At 37.2% G+C, this 21,099-nt stretch overlaps 1 protein-coding gene across 1 annotated transcript in view; it reads right to left on the bottom strand.

Annotated features, from left to right (window-relative positions):
• Nucleotides 1-21,099, bottom strand: part of MGAT4A (alpha-1,3-mannosyl-glycoprotein 4-beta-N-acetylglucosaminyltransferase A) — a 76,776-nt gene that overhangs the window by 33,691 nt on the left and 21,986 nt on the right. Inside the window, exons 3-5 of the mRNA XM_002196722.7 lie at nt 15,834-16,001; nt 13,222-13,362; nt 10,571-10,704 (exon numbers count right to left, since the gene is read on the bottom strand). Of these exons, the coding sequence (XP_002196758.5) occupies nt 10,571-10,704; nt 13,222-13,362; nt 15,834-16,001 (443 nt within the window). The remainder of the gene's footprint in view (nt 1-10,570; nt 10,705-13,221; nt 13,363-15,833; nt 16,002-21,099) is intronic.

Consider the following 21,099-nt stretch of genomic DNA (forward strand, 5'->3'; position numbering starts at 1 on the left):
ACACACACACACTTCTTTCAAAAGTACATCTCCTAAGCTTTGCATTTAAAGCAAATGCCCTAAGTACAGACAGCAGTGAGCCTGTTGCCTTTCTGACTAGGGTTGTTTTTTGCATCAGAGACTAAATTTGAGGGACAACCAATCCTATCAATCACTCAGTTCTCATTGATGCAACAATTCTAAAAATTACTCGCTGGTGAAAATACAAATTGTGACATTCTGGAAAAGTCTAGATCATCTAAATTGCCAGCACTGGGCAATTATTCAACCTGGCTGTACACATGCATTCCAAGAAAAGAGAATTTGTGAACTCATAAATGTGACTGAAAACCCTGGTCTTTGTTACACTTACTAATCTAATTATTTGACATATTGTTTACATTTTTTAAAAGAACAGTCTATAAATCAACCCAGATTCTGGCCCATGAGGATTCTGGAGAAAAAGTTGTCTTTGAAATGCCAGAAACAAAGGAACAGTACGAATTTTTTCTGATGAATTTGTAACACAGGATATCATTAAAGGATTATACGCAGAGAATAAATTCCTCCCAAGCCTTTCTACAACTGTTAATCTTATTTGATAACGGTGCTCAGCCTTTGATCTTAAAAAAAAAAATCACCATTTCTATTTTTTAAAGATTTATTTTTATGAAATCAAACATAATGCCAGTGATGCACGCTTTTCAAAAAGGGTAACAGCAGCAGTGGATTTCTTCCAAAAGCAGATTTTAAATACCACAAAAACATGTGAGTAGAAAATATTTCTCATAATTTTATCATAGGTATTTTCTTTTAAGTGCTATGCCTAATGCTGGGCAGAAGTTTTAGTAAGCTGGTAAGGTGCTCACAATTTAAAATTCATCTCGCACTGCGTTACACACAAGGAGACTCACAAGTCCATATGGACCTTTATATATCACTGTTTAAATACTTCTATGGATTGTTTATACACATTTAATTAATAGAATGGAGTTAGACATAACCTTTTCTGTTTAATTTTTTCTGTGTAACAGCTGCAAATCACAGTAACCTAGTGACTACCTAAAAATAATTTTAGTATATCCATCTTTAACTGAAGTATTTCTTTTTGTCTTTTTTCAAAACCTTTTAAATGTTAAAAATACAGAAAGTATAGTTCAATCATCATGTGAAAAGACAAAAATTTGCATTTCAGTTGGCATGCCAGATTTCAAAAACTCAGTCCAGCATTAAGAACTCAAACACATGTAATACAGTCCATACTGAAATTGCATAGAAAAAAATAGGATTTATATATATCTACATACACACACTCAGCAGAAAGACAGCTAGTTTCTATTCAGTTTTCCAGAGATTAAAATAAATGCCAAACTTCATGCCAACTGGAAGCATATATTTGATCACAAGCCTGTGCCTTAGTGCACATCTCCTGAGTGGGAACATAGTTTTGACCTATTTTCCAGACTACCATGAAGCCTTGCTACTGCTTGTAAAACCTTACACTCTTGGATAGAAAACATCATAGTAAAAAAAAAAAAGTCTGGAATAAGAGAGTTTTCTCCCTACTTCCCACTATTTGTTTGCGTGTTCACATGAAAGGCTGGCAGTTCCCCCAGTCAGAGCTGCAATCACAATAGGATCACATAAAAAAGATGCAGCTTGAAGTTTTCCAACCTCATGTTGTAGTTTTGGCTGTCACAAAAAGTCAAGAGGGTCTAGTCTAGCTGCTATGAACATGAGATACAGAAAATACCACTGCGGCTTAGTAGGCAACCTCTCCTTTTCGATCTGCAATCACTGTATCACTGTAGTGCAAAAGCGGACAACACTTTTAGAAAGAAAAAGAACACACAGATTAAAAGAGATTATGTCATTTTTGACAAGATCAAATGCATTAAAACATGGTTTTCTGCCATCATTTTTAAATAAGCACTTGTATTTATATCTACCAGCACCATACGAGATTTAGAACCAGAATTTCAACACAAAACCCTTCCCCTCAGGTTGACTGTCCTCTTTCTATATCAGAACTTCAAGAGACAATCAAGTCCTCTCATTGCCCAGTCTAACAATAGGTAGGATCTTTGCCAACACCCTTTGGCATGGACATGTCCCAGGAAGGTGGCACTTTGAAGTTATTTCATGCAACATCATGAAATAAGTATGAGAATACACAACAAATTTGATCAAGTTGTGACTATACTCAAGGGAAGCGCTAAGTAGACAGAAGATTTTGCAGGGTAATAATAGAAGGAAATCTGGAATAGTTAAATTAAATCTAAGGATCATTCAAGCAGCATCAGTAAATTCAATCATCAACTTATAAGCAACAGAAAAAAATCCATTATTAATCAAAATCCATTCCCCATTTTTGAGGAATGAAGTGTTTACTGCCTTGACAAAAATAAGATACAATGTCCTCTTTATCAACCTGAAGGACATAAGACTGCTCATCTCCAATAATCTTAAACAGGAAAAGACAAATCCAGATTTATAAAAAAGAAGTCACCAAGAAAGAAAATGTGTTCTTTAGGCTTCCAGCGAAACATATTTGCTAGATACTAGGCTGACTTTGGAGTAGATCTGATGAACTTAAAATCTGTTTCATGGTATCAGTGCTGCTTGTAACTATTGAAATGAAATGCTGATGATGATCGCAACAATACAGTTATGAATGCTTTTACTTATCAAATCCAAAGCATTACTAAAACAATATTTTTTTCTAACTAAAACTCCTAAGGCTGAAGATTAAAAGAAATCCCTAGGAATTCTGGACCCATAAAAAAGAAGTACAAATGAATAGTTTAAGAATAAATCCCTTTAAAGCAATTAAGTGCAAAAGTGTTAGGCCCCAACCAAAGAGTTTAATTTCCAGCCACAACGATGCATCTTATCAATGAAGCACATGAAGCCGTACAAACAACCTTGTCCTGGTGAGTGGATCTCTGAGAACTTCATAATGAAAGGTGTAAGGAAGTATCAGCGGTCCAAATCTTTTGGCCTGTTCTTTCTTCCTAGTCATATGAAATTACTCATCTTCAAGACAATGCAAAACACTTAAAGTAAGGCATCTTCCTTTATTCACACCAGACGAAGGATTGATTCTCATCAGCACCTTGCTTCCATCAAAGGCAGCCATGAAATGATACATAGCAAAGAATAAGAACAAGAGCAAGACAAGCACATACAACATCCTTTCCTGCTATCATCCACGCTCCTAGTACTTTCAGTTCAGGTTACTTCCTGAGATAGATGTGATTTTGTCTATTTAATATTCCTCAGTAGACTCATCTTCTGGTACCTCATTAGCATCCCTTTAAGCCTATCTAAATTTTCAACAAGAAAAGAAGATTGTAGCTTATGAGATCTGTGGAGTTCCATAAACCAGTGAACATGGCTGTATCTAAGGTTTAACTCTTTACATCAACAATTTTGATGAGAAATGCATGTAGATTTGATGATCTCTCTTTAAAAAAAGCCTCAGAGTCTGCTGTAGAACAAACTGAAGTTGCAGATTGACAGTGAAATAAGTTTTAAAATTTCCTCTGTTTTTGCAAAATGTTGTACTCCAGTTCTCTAAAGCCCTTTTCTGAAGTTCCGGCGAGGCTGCACATCAAGTTTGTGATTATTTTAACATTTTTCTGAACAGACATCATTATTCTCAACAAATGCAGAAAGAGCCATAGCAGCAGTGAACTTTCTGGACTTCCTTTATTGATTTTTATTAGTGAGTATGTGCACAGCAAAGCAGTAGAATACATTAGCTAGCAGACAAAATGAGAGGTTAGAAAGTTCTGATGCACAGTTAGCCAAATGTCCTACAAAACCAAGATTTCTTCTTTTAAGAATCAGCCCTTTCATACTGCTGAATGCTGACTTGATACCCTCAAGAATGACAGAAGATAGACTATTCCTAAAAATGTAAGAAAAACCATGGCATTTAAGACCAAAGGTTTATTTACTGTCCCAAGTGTCAGATGCATAGAAAAAAAAATGCAATCATAGAACCTCTCAAGCTAAAAAGGACCCAAAAGGTTCATCAAGACCAACACCCAGTTCCTTAAACAAGTACCTAAAACTAAACTATATGACTAAAGGCATCATCTAAATGCTTCTTGAACTCTGACAACCATGGTGCCGTGACCACCTCCACCGGCAGCCTAATCCCATGACTGACCACTCAGTGATGAATCCTTTCCTAGTGTCCAGTCTGAACTTCCCCTGATGCAGTTTCACACCATTTCCATGTGTCCTGTCACTGGTCACCAGAGAAAGGACGTCAGCATCTCCCTCTCCACTGACCACCTCAGGGAAGCTGCAGACTATGATGAAGCCACCTCTCAGTCTTCTCTTCAAAGTTTAACAAACCAAGACACCACAGCTGCTCCTCCAAAGTCTTGCCCTTGAGGACTTTCACCATCTTGAAAATTTATCTAGACTAGATTATCTAGATTATCCAGATCTCAATTCTTAAATGAAATCTATTAGAAGCAAGATTTACATTACTCAAGAACACCTTTCAAAGAATGAAACAAGCTTGCTAATCTGCATAGTGTGGTCATTTCATTGCTTACTAATTACAATTTTGTTTGATCTTTCATCATCCCATAGAACAGAGGTGGGATAATTTTACCACATATTACATATAATTACAGCCTTCAGAAAAGACAAACTACATGTTTATTTGCCTTGAAATAGTAGAAGTACATATAAGTATCATTACCTATATACAAGGCATAAAATTTTCATAGGACAAATCAGCCACTAATGTGGTATTTGGACCTTTTTGGGGGTATATATGTAGTGAAGACAAAGCCCTAAGGAATAAACTTGCAGCAGCGGCTTCCAGTGATTGTAGTGTATACATATAAACAAAGCCTGTGGAAAAAGGTAGTATCATCTTTTAGAGTTCAACAAATGCAGCTGAAGAATAATTATATTCAGGAATACTGTGTCATCTTTCAAATCTGAAGCAGTGAGTTCAAGTTAAATACAAGGAACATGATACCAGCTAGCAAGGCAAGAAACAGGAATGAGTATACTGTCATAACATAACCAGCTGATGTTACATAAGCAAAATGCAGCCTGTGTCCTACATGAGCTAATGACTTCATCTCTCCCTTAAATTCCCCCCTCTACCACATAGGCAAGACATTTTTTTCTCTCTCCAGTCATTTCTATGATTAACCCAATGCAGTTCAGGACAGGGTTTCATAATGCAAAAGCCTTCGGCAGCAATAGCAGGAATACAAGTATACTCTTCTACCACTCCACTCTTGTTTCTCCCTACCCTTGTGCCCTGCCTGCCAGATCCTCAATCATGAGAGCAAATATCCATATGGATTGTGCTGTGAACCACAACAGCATGTCAAAGAACATGTTGAGTTTTTAAGAAAGCCAGCCAGAGCAAAAAGCATCACATTACAACTCAAGACCAGACATTCAGATGCAAGTTATGCTAGTGTCATACAGCCTCTACTACAGTCTTGTGGTGTCTGAGAGAAAGCAGCACATACTGCCTTGCAGCATGGGAAACCTTTTGTTGTCCTTGGGGAACCCATTGTTGAAATGGTCTAGACAGCTTGTCTTCCAGAAGATAGGCAGCTGCTGTGTACAGTCTAAAGAGCCCTTCTACAATTTGTGCTCTTTATTTGGAGGACGGAAGGAATTTTTAGGTCAAGGCAGATCACTGTAGCAAAACTTGATAGTGTTGCCAAGAATTCAGTGCCAATTCAGTCCACCATACAAGTATGAAGTCACCTGCTACAATGCTTCTGAAATAAGATTATTACTGCTACTTCCCACCTCACAAATACCCTAGATGTCACCAGAGATCAGACATCTCTGGCTATCAATAGTGATGCTCCCTTACCAGAAGGATCAGGTAGTTACTGTGGCCCAGGTGCGCCTCAACAAGTATCTCAGAGAAGCATTTCAGTCATACAAATCTAGGGCTTGGGGAAAGAGCAAAATCCTGGATTTTATCTTTGTGCTGAGATAGCAAATTTGTCTCAGGTACATTCAAGTTTTCAAATCATGTCAAGGACCTTCTCTTAGATCTAAATAAGATTTTTATCACTGGTTTAATTCCTTACAGAAAATTTGCTAGTCACTGACATGAAAAGAGAAGCATAAAATCCTATGTTGGTCCCCAGTATCAGCAGTCCATACTTCTGTGTACCAAAGCTTAGGTGACCAAGAAGCAGGGACTGTAAAAACAGCATAAGTATCTCAAATTCACACTGACAGGTCAAGCTACCTTTTCAGATACAGGAGCTGGCAGTGTATCAAGGCGTGTTCATCCTGATCAACTTTGAGTGAGATGTCCAAAACAAAGATTCCCATCTGTGTAGGCCTTTAATATTATTTGGTGTAGATAATGTATCTTGACATAACAGCTTTGTTCACTTTGATTTTTTCAAAAATATATGTACATTATACACACACATATTTATGTACACACTAAGATCTATCAGACTTTTTCCAACTCAAGATGCATGGTCAGATCTTTCAGGGACTGGGAATACACTCTCCAGGGCAATTCCAAGAAGCAGGCAGATCACAATTAGCAGAAACCATGAACATCTCTGCAGCTGAGATGATGCTAATACATCCAGGTTGAGAGCAAGACAGAGAAAACTCTTGTTTTCTATCATGAGAGCTGCTGATCAGAGAGATCTGTAATTCAGGCCCAGAGCAAGAAGAGGTGAAAATACAGGCTTGTTTATTTTGTGGAGAAGGTTTACGTATTGCACTGTAGTGTCAATACCGACAAAACAGGTTCAGCAAGATTTGACCCAGTACATGCACTCAGTCCTTAATTTGCTAAGGCTTTGTTCATATCTGTGCATAGGATGGTACCTTGCTGGGTGCTTGTGTCACACTGACCTAAGCAGGACAAAAACTTTTCAAAAGAAATAATAAATAAAAAAAAGATTCTCCACAGAAGGAGAACAGAGAAAACACTACTAAAGATCAACATCTCTTAATTTAGTACCCACTCTTTACATAAACGGAAAACACAGTGACAGTAAAAGATAATCAAGATATGCAAATTTTTCCAGATTAAGTGAGCTGTATATACATGAAACAACAGAGTAAGATTTAAATAAAGAATATGTAAGAAAGTAAAACTTGTGGCCTAATGCTCCAAGAACAAATGGCTGGTCAATTACTACCTAGTCAAATGTAATCAGCAGCACACAGAAATAGCAAAATGCTTTTGCATACCTGTAGTGGCTTCCAATTCTTCCTGAAATGATTTGTCCTTCTGATATTTTTGGTCAAATCAAGGGCTTATAGTCTTTCCAGCATGCACTGATTACTGTTTCTACAAAAGACTGTGCTAAGTGCAGTCTCTGATTAATGAAGTGGACTGACAATAATTTCTGATATATTTAGAACAAGTCTAAGATGCAATTCCTTCATTGTAAATGATCTCCCCACAGAAAAAAAAAAAAATTCAACATTTTGTTTAGATACCAGAAAAGTATTCTAATTTCTCTCATATTCAGTTGTGTGTGTGTATATATATGTCTATTGTTCCACTATGATAATTTAAAGTACTTCAAAACCATGTTTCCCATATTAATTACGAACCCTAATATATAAAAATACTAGAGAACAACTTTAACTCAGAGTTCATGGTTTCTTAAACCTAGAGTCTATGGCTTATTCTGAAAACAAGTTCTCGTACAAAGCAGGTTAATGAGATTTAAATAATTTGTTTTCAACTCATATGAGCTAGGAACTAGCTACATAGTGAGGGGGAATAGAAAGATTTTGAAGTGTTAAGTAATAATGACTCATACCTATTTATTAGTCATCCTAATGAATACCTGCAAGTTATTCTGCCATAAAGTTATTTTAACAAATTGGAGAACACAGACATATGTCAATAACTAGGACAATTGAACAGTTTACTGTCAAGCAATTCTAGTAATTATTTAAATTGGTGATTAGTTGTCACATCAGCAGAGGTACTTCAGAGTTTCTTGAACTTCCAGTATGGAAATTTACTGTGTACAATTATATTACTGAGAAATATCCATACAGTAAATGAATATGCAGATCTCTTTATTTAGCAACCATAATTCATCTATATTTACTAGCTCCACTGTTTACACTGTTGATGCTGTCTGCAGATGGCCATTAGCCTTCTAATTTGTTTTCTAGTAAAAAATGAAATTACAAGAAATGAGTGAGATTGAACTACTGAAAAAATAGCAGTATTAGAAGAGTTGTGTAGCATGCTTAGCACAAAGTGGTTACAGTCCACGACTATGGCTCCAACCAATGCTTCTTAAACACTGTAAATTTGATTTCTCAAATAAAGATAGCAAGAAAAACACTAAAATCCTTTTAAAATGTTATTTTTTCCCATAATTTTCTTTTAAAACCATTTTTGTAATCTCGTGCTCCCTTTTTTTTTTGTTGCTACAAGCTATAGACAAGGCACAGATAGTAATTTTAAGCTTATTAGCAAAATTACATAACCTCACCCTATGACCATTTATTTCTGTACTTAAACTGCACATATGTTTGAGCAGAGGCCATACCTTTCTTTAGAAACTTTTGACATAATTTTTAACAAAAGCATAGTGGGTCAAAGTTCTAAAGTATTTTTAAATAAGCCTTTATTATTGCACATGCTAATGATAGCAATAGTCTCAGGCTAGGATACCCCACAGAAAAGGCTATAAAAGACACAGCCCTTCTTTTTGTTTAAGGAGAAACAGAAATCTACCAGAGGAGTAGGCCTTCCTTCAAACAGCCAGAGAAAATGCTTAATGAACCTACAGTTTTCATCTTGCAGAAGGAAATTGAAACATACAGAATAACTCAGAAAAAGCACAGCATAATTCAGGATGAAGTATGTAATGCACCGTACTAATTATGTAGAGAGTTCTCTGTAGCAACTGCAAAGCAAACTCTAAGATATTGAGCTTAAGAAAATAAAATCATGGTTCAAGAATAAAGAGGGAAAGATAATAAATTGGACGGAGTAAAGAAAAAGAAAGGCAAATCTAGCAAGCGGTTATAAGAGAACAAAAATGTAAACTTTGGTTCTTCAACTGTTCCCATACATTCCTGATTCACAGTGCCCAAAACAGGTGCCTGAACAAGCACACAGAACTGCTCCCTAAGTGCAATAAAGAGGTAACACACAGGGGGCAAGTGCTGTGTACCCACAAAACTCTCCATGGGCACAGGAGCAGTAGCTCCCATGTTGAAATGTTCAGTTCACTGGTAATCACTGCTGTAGAAACACTCCCAAGGTGAGAGTATTCCACAGCACCTCAAAGGAAGGAAGTTTCCAGCTATGGAAAACCCAAGTACAGCAATATGGCTTGTCTAAGGCAAAAAAAGATGGTGCAGATGGGGACACTTCCCTCCTATTCCAAATTTTGCAGAAGACAAGAGAATCCAATGAAAACCGACAGATCTCATAGCTCAGACCTCCTTAAGCAAAACAAAAAGAAACTTTAGTTTCAAACCTCAAAAAGAAGCCACACTCACAGGCAATAACATTTCTCCAACTAATACAGTGAAGACAAACAAATTCAGAAAGAATTCTGTTCCACTGATATTCCCAACCAAGAGATGTTTTAAAAGCATCTCTTTTTTTCCAGAAAAACAGTATCTATCCAGGCAGATAGTTTTTGCCTGGCTGTCAAGAAAAAGAAAATAGAGCAATTCACATTAGAAAACACTAAGAAACAATTCTCAGATAAAAACAAAATGTTTAAAAACTTTCCAATGAAAGTTTTAAAATATACTGATAATAGAAGTATTAAAAGGCCTGATTTTCCACTGATTCATCCCTGAATGGACACTGGCTCACTAAATTAAAATAATTTTCAGTTATAATTGGGATTTGAATTTTCATCTGTGGGACTTATAAAAGACTGTTTCAGCAGAGCACTACAGTTAGATGGATGAAGGTCAAACATAAATATAAATTTCCCACTGTCCAAGTCAGACTTCTGAGAAGGGCATAGAGAACAAAACAGGTACATACAATTCCCAGCATACAACAAAATTATTTCTGAAAGTACTCTATCATTTTCCTAAATTTGATTTCCACTAAATCAGAGCCAAAGTGAACAAACAGTCCAACTGAACACTGAATTAATCCATTAAAAAAGTCTGGGCCTCAAACATTCACATTGTCCAGAAAATTAATTCAATAACAATCTGTGCCTCACATCTCCAACTGCAGCACTCATTTGGCAGAGGACTAAGCAGGAGCACAACGAAAATGGGAGGAGTCCTCCCCTACAACAGAGTTCCTTAGCCATTATTCTTATGTTGAAGAATAGCACATCTTTGCCACTAAATATAAACATAAGATTTGCAAAATAACCACTCCACTGAATCGATATCCACCATTCCCCTGATAAAGAGAAAAAGCTGGGCTCTTCAGGATTGTATCTCAGAAACCCAAGACTGACACTTTCCTTTTCCTGGAAGGAGAGTCATCTGTCTACATCCTGAAAAAAAGTAGATCCTTATCAGTTCCTGAAAGGAATGTTACTTGTGATTAAAGGCTGGTTAGAAATTGTATTAAAAAAAATTAAAGTGATTTTACCTCTCCTATAAAGACAACCATAACACAATCCAGTTTTTCTTCAGGGGACAGCTTATCGATAAGGGAGTGGAGAGTTTCTGTAAGGTAAGACTTGACTTTTCTTTTCACTGTAGGTATTCCCATTACAATGGAAACTGAAATCAAACAAACCAGAAAGGTACTTTCAGTGATTGCACACACAAGATAGAAAACAAAAATCTTGCACTAAGGCATTGCTTAATAAATGCAAAGGTTTAAAAGGCGGAGATAGCAGTAATTAAAAATAGTTTAAAAATATGCCACTCAGCATCAGAGCTAACACCAATTCTCAGAACAAACACAGAAGACCAAAAAACTCAATCCTAGACATGCCAGACTATCGTGTAGGTGTGATGGGCTGATCCTGACTGGATACCAGATACCCACCAAAGCTGCTCTATTGCTCATCTCCTCAACTGTCAGGAAGGAGAAAATATAACAAAAGGCTCGTGGGTAGAAATAAGGGCAGGGAGAGGCCCCTCGTTACTGTCAAGTCAAAGCAGACTTGAGAAAGTTAATTTATTACTGATCAAATGAACATAGGGTAATGAGAAATAAAACCAAATGTTAAAACACCTTTCTCTCACCCTTCCTTTCTTCCTGAGCTCAACTTCACAACTGATTTCTCTGTCTCCTCCCTACCAGGAGCACAGGGGCACAGGGAATGGAGGCTGGAATTCAGTTTATCACACATGATCTCCACCACTTTTTTCTCCTCAGTAGAAGGACTCCTCAGACTCCTCCCCTGATCCAGCACGGGGTCCTTACTATGGCAGATAGTACTCCATGAACATCTCCAAAGTAAGTTCTTTCCCCAGGCTGCAGTTCTTCATAAACTGCTTCAGCACAGGTCCCTTCCATGGGCTGCAGTCCTTCAGGAACAAGCTACTCCAGTGTGGGTCCTCCACAGGGTTACAAGTCCTGACAGTAAACATGCTCCAGCATGGGTTCCTCGCTCCACAGGTCCACAGGTTCTGCCAAGGAGCCTGCTCCTGTGTGGGCTTTCCATGGGGTCACAGCCTCCTTTGGGCATCCACCTTCTGTGACATGGGGTCCTCCAGAGGCTGCAGGTGGATATCTGCTCCATAGGCTGCAGGGACATAGCTGCCTCTCCACGCTCTTCACCACAAGCTGCAGGGGACTCTGCCCTGACACCTGCAGCACCTCCTCTCTCTCCTTCTGCACTGACCTTGCATGTTCTCACTCCCCTCTCCAGCTGCAGTTGCCCTTGAACAGCTTTCCCCCCACCTCTTCAATTTGTTATTCCAGTGGTCCAGGTCAGGCTATTGGTTCCTCTGGAGACAGGGAAAGCTGCTGGCCCCTCTTAGAGAAGTACCCCTGTAGCCTCCCCGCTACCAAAACATTGTCACACAAACCCCAATACAATGGGAAGTATTCAACAACCACGGTATTATTCAGACAAGGTGCACCAAGAGTGATTAAACTCCCTAACTGAAGTTTAAAACTAAAACTGGCATAACCATTCTTCAAAACTCAAGTATTTAACTTCTCAGAAGTCATCTTTTAAAATAATATTGCCAAAAGCCTCTATTACTTTCCTTGCACCTGGTTTCGGTTCTTCTAAATAAACAAGTCCAGGACAACAGAACTGCATCGAAGTTCCTGAACAAAATTCCTTCTCTCTGACAAAAGCACCACAAATGCAAAGCAATACATCCCCAGCTATAATGTTACTATGATCTTTCAGCAGGGCATTTGAGTCCTGTGTTGCTTTACTTTCCATAGTTTTTCTTCTTCACTGTACCCAGGGCAGGCTACTTACTGGAAACACTGCAGATAACAGTAGGAATGCAATGAAAGGATAAAGCAGACTTCATGAAGTCCTAAAACCCTGAATTTCCTCCCTCTGTTTAATTAATTCCTATTCCTATTTTCTAATTCCAAATTTCTACCATATATTCCCAGAGGGACATAATACAGACTTCACTTAAAATAATAGCAAATTAATAGATTTTTCCTCCCTCAACCACAACATTGAAATAAAAGGTATTTATAGTCAGGAAAATAAACCTGTGGCCTGAGCCCACACATTTGTGATATAGGCATGTCTTCTGTTACAAGAAGGAGCAATCAAACTGAAGTAATGAAAAAATACAAGTCACGAGTAACTACAACACTGATTTTTTTTCCCCCCTCCAATGACTGTCCAGATTTTATTGATACAATTATATCTGGTTATCTTAGTTCTTGCAACTTTTAATTTATACGTTGAAATATACTGTTCAGAACAAGAGAAACATCAATGCTAAAATAATTATAACCATGCATGGTTGCTCTGCAAATCTGAAAAGCCAAAGGGATATACCCATTAGCAGTTCAGAATCTGAAATGCTTGAGCTTTGTTTCCTTTGAGCTACAAAAAATTCATCCAAACTAAATGCTTCTTAATGTGTACTTTAACACAGCGTGTGGTGTGGCTGAGATTATGCAGAAAAGAGCACAGCTGAAACCAAGCTCCTTTCATCTCAGATTCAGTGTGAATTCAAAGGATATCAATATCACACAAGTTAAATGAGATGTCCTTCATCCACCACGAAATGCAGTAAATTCTTTTCCTAAAACTAGAAGGTCCTTCATATATAAAACATGAAATAACCATCATATCAGCATACCTCCTGTCCTTCCAAGGCCAACCTGCACAGAAGGTTGAAGGCTTCCTTCATTTTTCAACAAATGAGGCAAATGGTAATAGATATTTGGCACTTGAAGAGATTTTTTACTTGTTAGCTCTTTTAACAATTTCAGCGTCTCATCTGCAAACATACAGGAAATCGGTAATGCAGAAAACAAATTATATAAAGTTTTAAGCAATAATAAACAGTATAAAATTCCAAGCTTGGCCCTAACTGAAAGCCAGAATAAATTGGGCAATTTTCTGAGTCATTGTATCTTGTCTACAAAGGAAGTCTTGTCTTATTCCAATTTTTTAAATAAATTATGACAAAGTCTATTTTGCACTTATAATCTTATTACAGATACAGTTAATATTTACATGATCACATAAGATTTAGTGTGAATTTACAGAAATAAAGTGCTCCACTTATTTGGGTGGGTTGGTGCTTTTGCTGGGCTTTTTTCCCCAATTAATTAAATGGGAGGCTTATTTCCCTAGATAATTTTTCACTTTTGCTTACAGAGGTCATCACCATCCAGTAAACACTACTGCAAATAACTTTTCAGAGCTATGAATACATACTGGAATATACTGCACATAGAGACACAAAATGAAAATTAAATATACAGTTGATATTTTGAGTATTCCTGGAAAAAAAAAAAAAAAAAAAAAGCAAATTTAATTTAGTCCATTAGAATAAAATTATCCTATTAGATTACATTAGAATCAGTCTTACTGTTTCTAGTGCAACTGCCTTTCAGTATGTCCAGGTGGCTTTCAAAGTTGCAAATAACAGTTTTTAAAATTACCCTGCTGGATATGTTGATTTTCTTGCATCAAGTGTGAAAACAACTCATTTCAAATGAAAAATATGATAGCATATGGATCTTTGAAAACTTATGGGATTTATAACATCAAGTAAAAAATTCTAGTCAAGGTTTCTTGAGATAAAATTGAGAAGCAAGAAAAAGAAAGCCGTAAGTGCAATTCCTCGCAGATTCTTAGCCCAGCTTCTACAAAGATAGGTGGGTTTTATTATGGATTTTGGTTCTGTATGTTTGGGGATTTTTAAAGTATTTATTTTTAGGTGAAACTAAGTTCCTAACCATGTCAAACCTTGCAAAAAGCTTTGTAAATAGATGCCATAAGTAGGTATGTCCATTTTGATAGACTCCAATACAGGCACATTTTACTTTCCCTGCTAACATTTCTTTAACTTCATCTGCAAAATCTGGACTAAATTCTGTCCAAGTATGACAGCTCTTGTCTGAATGAATAAGGATCTACACAAAACAATCTGGAATTCTTTCAGCTTCAAAGAGAGCAAATAGTATTATGTATACTTAAGCGTATTAAGCTTAATAAAAACCTATCTAATACTATGTTCTGAGAACAAAAGCTGAGTAATTCAGCTGGATTCCCATTATGACTCTACATGGCAAAATGTGTATGTCCATCCCAGCTGGGATCCAGACATGGGAGAATGTTAGATGAATTAGTACTTTCAGCTGCATCAGAAGAGAGTAACGCCTTATAAGCATATTGCCTAAAAGCAAGCTAAGTCAATTTTAGAAACAAATGTGGTAATAACTTAATCCTAAATCCAGAATCAAAATCATTTGACCTCCTCCACCCTTTACTTTAAAAGCAAAACCACACAGATGAAATAGGAAGACAAGATTTATAGACCATGCTAAATGTAACCTTTATCTGTGCAATTCCTGGAGATACAGGGAACTACTGAGATCAGGCCATTAGTGTCAGACTAATGTGTCTGACGTGAGTGGCATCAGTGCTGGAGCATATAATTATAACCATTTCCCAACAAAAAAAAAAAATCTATTGAAAATAGTAAATCATAGCACAAATGCAAGTAGACAACAAATTCAAAAATCTTGTTCCAGGCTTTTGAATTGCAAAACTCTGAGTTTCAATTCCTTATAGACCAACTCCTTAAGACCAATACAGTGAAATTTCTGTAACCTACCAAGTCAGACAGCTTGACAGAAAATTTGTACTTATCTGTGATTCATTTTCCATGCACAAAAATCAGAGCAACGAAACAGTAACAGTGTAATTTTAAACGTTAACATCAATAGTCTGGTGAACCATCCGTCCCCAGATTGGGAGACATCTTGCAAATCATAAGTAATACTTCAGTCTATATGATTTAATAATTTCCAGTTGACTTTTAAGCTTATTTTAACTGCTTCAAGTTCATTCATTTCTTCTGTTTTCTCACTTTTCCCCTCTGAGTGAATTTAAAAAGTGATGTAAATTAATTGTCAAAATATATTCAACAAAAGACAAGTAACCAGTAATTGATAAGTAACCAGAAGTTCCAAACTTTGGGAGCTAGGTGTGGAAAAAGTAATTCTTATGACTTTAGGGACTGAATAAGGGTGTGTGAATCATTAAGGACAACAACTGGAAAAAAACAAACCAAAACACCCACATCATATACAACTTATTACACATTCTTTATTAACACCGCTGAACGTTTCATTCAGCTCTCTTGGGAGCAATTTCTTATTCTATAATAAGAAATATAGTAATAACAAGAAATATTGGCATTGCAGAGTTATAAAAAAAATATCTCTGAGCGTGTACCTGAAAAATTATTCATGGCATTCTTACTGCTGTTGGTTTCTGCCACGGCCCTCCTGAACTGCTCCAGGATGGCGTTGAGCTCGGAGGAGCGCTGCAGCGTGCGGTGCTCGGCGATGCGCAGGCGTTCCTTCAAAGCGTGAAACTCCCGCTGATAGGCAATCAACTTTTCTGGGGAAAAGAAACACAATCCACGTTATTTGCGCAAACAAGCACCTACTGACAGATCCGACCAGCGTCTAATGCCGCTCAGCTTTGCAGCACCTGGAATGCTCCCAGGAAGGCCGAGCCTGGCATGGCCCCACCTGAGGAGCTGGGTGCCAGCACCCAATGCAAGAGGTGGACGGTGGACTATTATCTGTTTGCAACAAGCGTCTCCTATGGAAAAACCAGTTGGATTAACATTCAGGCAGTGCAGTCACTCACACACCACACTCACCACAGCTGGCTCAGAAAGTTAATTCCGGCAAGATTTATTGCATGGAAGCTGAAGGGAGCCTAGGTGAAAAATGAGGGCCACCACGTGCTCTGGACAGCTTAAGAATGGGAAGGGATGAGGGATGGAGCTAAGGGCAGGGCAAGGGGGATTGGTCTCCCAGGGGAGAGGGGGCAGCCACCAGGGATACCCAACCAGTGAGGAAACAAGGAAAGGGCAGAGGTCCACGAGGAAGTTTCGTCTGTCCCACAGGAGGAATAAACTCTATGGTAAGTCTTTCCAAGGAAATGCCCTTGGGAATTGGCTGCCATTTCTTGGAACATATGCCCACAAACCATTTCTTTTAAGAAGCCACACAGCAGTGGCCCCATGTGTGTATGTGTGTATGTATCAGCATACATGCACACATAGTGTGTATGTATGTTGATACATACACATAGTCTTGAAAGGGGACCAAAAGGGAGATGGAAACACCAAAACCGATTTGCTGATATAGTTATTCCCTTTTCTCTTGACACCCAGTAAAGTAAGTGGGCCTAGATTTTGTATCCTTCCTTCTTCCTATTGGTAATTTCCTCAAATCTTCTGCTTGCCATCATCACTATTACCCTCCTTCAACCAATATACAGATACTGACTGGAGTATTTTAAGTGAATTTGTAACTCATAATCAATATTCCAGCCACTCAGCTGACACCCACTGACATACCTGTATTGTTATTTACCTACCCATTCCTAGACTTGTCATACTGGGAAGGGAAGCAGTTTAGCAAGCAATTTGAAACCCTTCCTGTTGCTATATTACATAACACACAGGGCAAAAAAGGAATTAGAGTCAACTTCCCTTGTTAATAAGGCTGCTTTTCCTCCAAATTCTTTCAATTTTCATTTATTTTTCTCTTTTGGTTTTTTTTTTGGGGGGGTAGTTGGGATGTAAAGCTCCAGTTATGTTTAGAAAACTTAATTAACTAAAATGCCCTCTGTTCTGAAGATGGAAAAATAAAAACATAGTTCACTACCTCTTAAAAACATCTCCTTTGCCAGCTTTATTTTGCTTCTTTCATTAAAACCAAATGGTTATTGCTTTTGTGCCAACAAACCCAGAACATAGATGCTGGCCCACAACACAGTGCTAGGCACACTATACCCTGCTGACTGAATCCACGCTGCTATTTGAAATAGGAATTGATGCTTTAGTCAGCAGCACTTAGAAGACTGGGAAAATTTTTTTGAGTTTCTGGGATAAAGGCCATTCTTATTTGCCAATGATAACTAACAAAAGTAGTTCAGTTCTGATGCTTCCAGGGAACTGTACTGGTATTGCATTCATGCTACTTGAGACCTCAAAAGCATTAATTTCTTTGAAAAATACTAGACAAGTAGTCAACTTCCCACAGTTCCTTCAACCAGACATATCTAGGTTAAGGAGGCTGCTCTAAAAGATACATAAACTCTGGGCACCTATCCTCCACAAATACAAGGCATTTTTTTTCCATTAGGCACAATATTATTCAGTCAAGTATAACTAAAAAATCCTAAGATTACAAATACAATAAGATTTTTAAGTCTACTACCCTATGAGTATTTTTCTAATTATTTATGCAAAATGAAATTTAAAAATTATTATTTTGTTTATGTGAACTTACGTGACCTAAAACATTTGCATCTCTAACCCTAGTAAAGCGAGCACTTTTCATGTTTTTGGAGATTAATGTGTAATTTGACATTTTGGTACTTATTTTATAATACGGTTGGTTGTACTTTTAAACTAAACAAATTAAATGTAAATACCTGACACTCATATCTTTAGCATACTTTCAGTACTTCAAAGATAATTGCTCAGATACTTATTACTTACAAACAAAAAACACAACAAATCTTATCTCATACGGAAAGGCACTTGCAAAGGAGAAAATACTTCTTAGACTCTTACAGTGCCACCATTAGCAGTGACCATGTCCCAGACTTTAGAAAAGCATCCCTTAAGCCATCAGCAGTTTAAAAATATTCTACTTTGACTTTTCAGAGTTCCTGACTAAGTACGTGAGAATGAGCCTACAAGATTAAATTTAAGAATCTATTTTTATTTAAACTTTGACTGAGTTCAAATATGGTAGAGAAAGTCCTATTTAACTAATTTGGTATCATTCTGTGATAAAATCACCATCCTCATGGATGAAGGCAACATAAAGGTAAGGCAGTGGTTGGTGCAGTCTCACCTGGTGTGCTGTGTCCAGTCTTGGCCCCACAGTTTAAAAAGGATATGGAGTCCTCTGAATGCATCCAGAGGAGAGCAACACAGCTGGTGACAGGGCTAGAAGGGCTGTCCTGGGGACTTTGGGTCTGTCTAGTTTGGAGAAAAGGAGGTTGGAGGGGTGACCTTATTGCTCTGTGCACCTTCCTGAGGGGGGGAATCGGAGCGGGATGTGTTGAGCTCTTCTCCCTGGTGTTTAGTAATAGGACACATGGGAATGGTCCTAAGCTATGCCAAGGGACGTTCAGATTGGACATTAGAAAGCATTTCTTTACTGAGACATTGGTAAAAAACTGGAACAGGTTTCCTGGAGAGCACAAAGTATTTATGAGATGCCCTGGACAATGCCCTTAATAATATGCTTTAGCTTTTGGTCCTGAAGTGGTTAGGCAGTGGGACTAAATGATTGATGGTAGGTCCCTTCCAACTGAGATATTCTATTCTATGACAAGCTGACTTGTACGCATTGTATATACAAAAGTCGATAGTGCACCTGATATTTTCAAAATACATTTGACCATTTAGTGTTTTATTGTTCAGAGATTTCTCTAAAACCAAAATAAATTGAATTGATTTCTTGTCCAGAGGTATGAAAACACTTTTTGTTTTGATTGCTATTACAGTAAAAAGGGGAATACTGAAGAGAAAACAGATGTCAGTGATCATCATCAATAAAAAAGGATTATTTTTCTACAGGATTATGAATTCTGTTATTGAAATCTAGATATATTTAAGAAAAGAGAAGAAGGAATTCAGCAAATTATTGGCCTTACAGCACTGATGGAAGAACCCCAAACATATCTGTCTGTTCTCCGACAAACAAAACATCCCTCTAACAGCCGCTGTAGCCAATATTGAAGACATCTGGTCTCCAATAATTTCAGCATACAAGTATATTTTTATTCAAGAACAATGTACTATTTTACATTGAAATGAGAAGATATTCCACAATTCTCTCTGGAAGCCAGAAAGATCAAATAAAATATCAAATAAATATCAATAAAATATCTTGTTAAGAAATTACTTGAGCACTGAAAGCATTAGTTCTCCACAATTTTTCTCTTAAATTCTAGTTGGCTCAGCAATACTCCAGAAGCTAAAGACTAAAAATTTCAGTGGGCCAGATGCTGTACAGTTCTCCCAACACTATGTCAACTGAATCGGCACTTTATTAACTTTTTTTCTTTTTTGCAATACGTTCCCTTAAATATACAGAATTCAGAATTTAGACAAGTTCACTTGAAAGTTGATGCAGTATTTTGAAAAATGAAAATTAAAATGAAACTTGGGTGGTTTGCCAGTTTTTAACCAGAGATGAAATCTCAGCTCTCAGCCTCCTCTGGGTTATTTACAGTTCTTCTACTAAATAACTGCTAAAAAAATTATTCTAAAAAGACATCACTAATTCAAAATTACAAACTGGGTTAATTCTCCTCTTAGCCACAGACAATACTGACTACATAAATTGCTAGAGAGTTGTCTAAATTTGAAGAAAAAGTCAAAGCTTTAAAACATGGAGTTTCTAACATCTTAGCATCTCAGAAACACTTAGTTTCTTAGTTTGGGCTTTTGTACTTCTTGAAAAATCTGTTCATGTTCTTCAACCCCTGCATTTGGTAACAGAAAAGAGCTTTCCCTTGAGATAAAAATGGACATCTAAGTTAAGGAATAAGAAAATAGGTTGTAGTTTGAATTTAGAAAAGCATTTTGCAGAGCATTTCAGCCCAACTGAAATAGCATAAATCTGAATTGCAGGTAAATTACCAACACTGTCAGAACACTTGCTGTATTCTAATTCCAAATGAAATATCTACTGAACAATAAAACAGAAAAAATACTGTGGAAATTCAATCAAAGCAATTTTAAGGCTATACAGCTTCAAAGTCAATAAAAATCATCAACAGCTTAGTTTTTTTTTCATGTTACTCTTTTAGCGAAGTTAGGTTTTTAATGCCCCAAGCCTGTCAGTGTTTAAGACGCATTTTGGACAATGACCTTAACAACGTGCTTTAGCATTTGGTCAGCCCTGAAATGGTCAGGCAGCTGCACTAGATGACCACTGTAGTTCCATTCCAACTGAAACAGTCTAGTCTAGTCTAACATGAAAACTTTATGAAGAAACTATTTGAGTGCACCTCTAAACTGAGTGGAATGCACACTTGTAAAAGGAAACAATTGCCTGAAACCCCTTTCACAACCCAAGAATGTTTTGGCGATTCTCAGTATTGCCATTATTCCTCAAGGAAAGCTTTGACTGACTGCTAAAAGAACTACAGTCTACAACATAAAAAGCAGTATGAAAGCTTTGCAAGCTGTTATTTATCTTATCAATCAAGCAGGTTCCCAAACACGTTAAATCACAGGCCATTTTCACAACTGAAAATTGAACATGTTGAATTAAGATTGTTGAACTAGGGTGGCTGCATTCACATAGATAAATAATTAAATAAATAAAAGACAGGCTATAATTTACTCACGAGCTCTGTTTTAGTATGGCTGGTTGTACCAACGGTTGTGTCAGACAAGATCAGGAAAAGCTTTATGACCTTCCCATATCACAAGCAGGCAGTTGAGATGTCC

This window comes from Taeniopygia guttata, chromosome 1 (assembly GCF_048771995.1).
Source record: "Taeniopygia guttata chromosome 1, bTaeGut7.mat, whole genome shotgun sequence".
NCBI classification, from domain to species: domain Eukaryota; kingdom Metazoa; phylum Chordata; class Aves; order Passeriformes; family Estrildidae; genus Taeniopygia; species Taeniopygia guttata.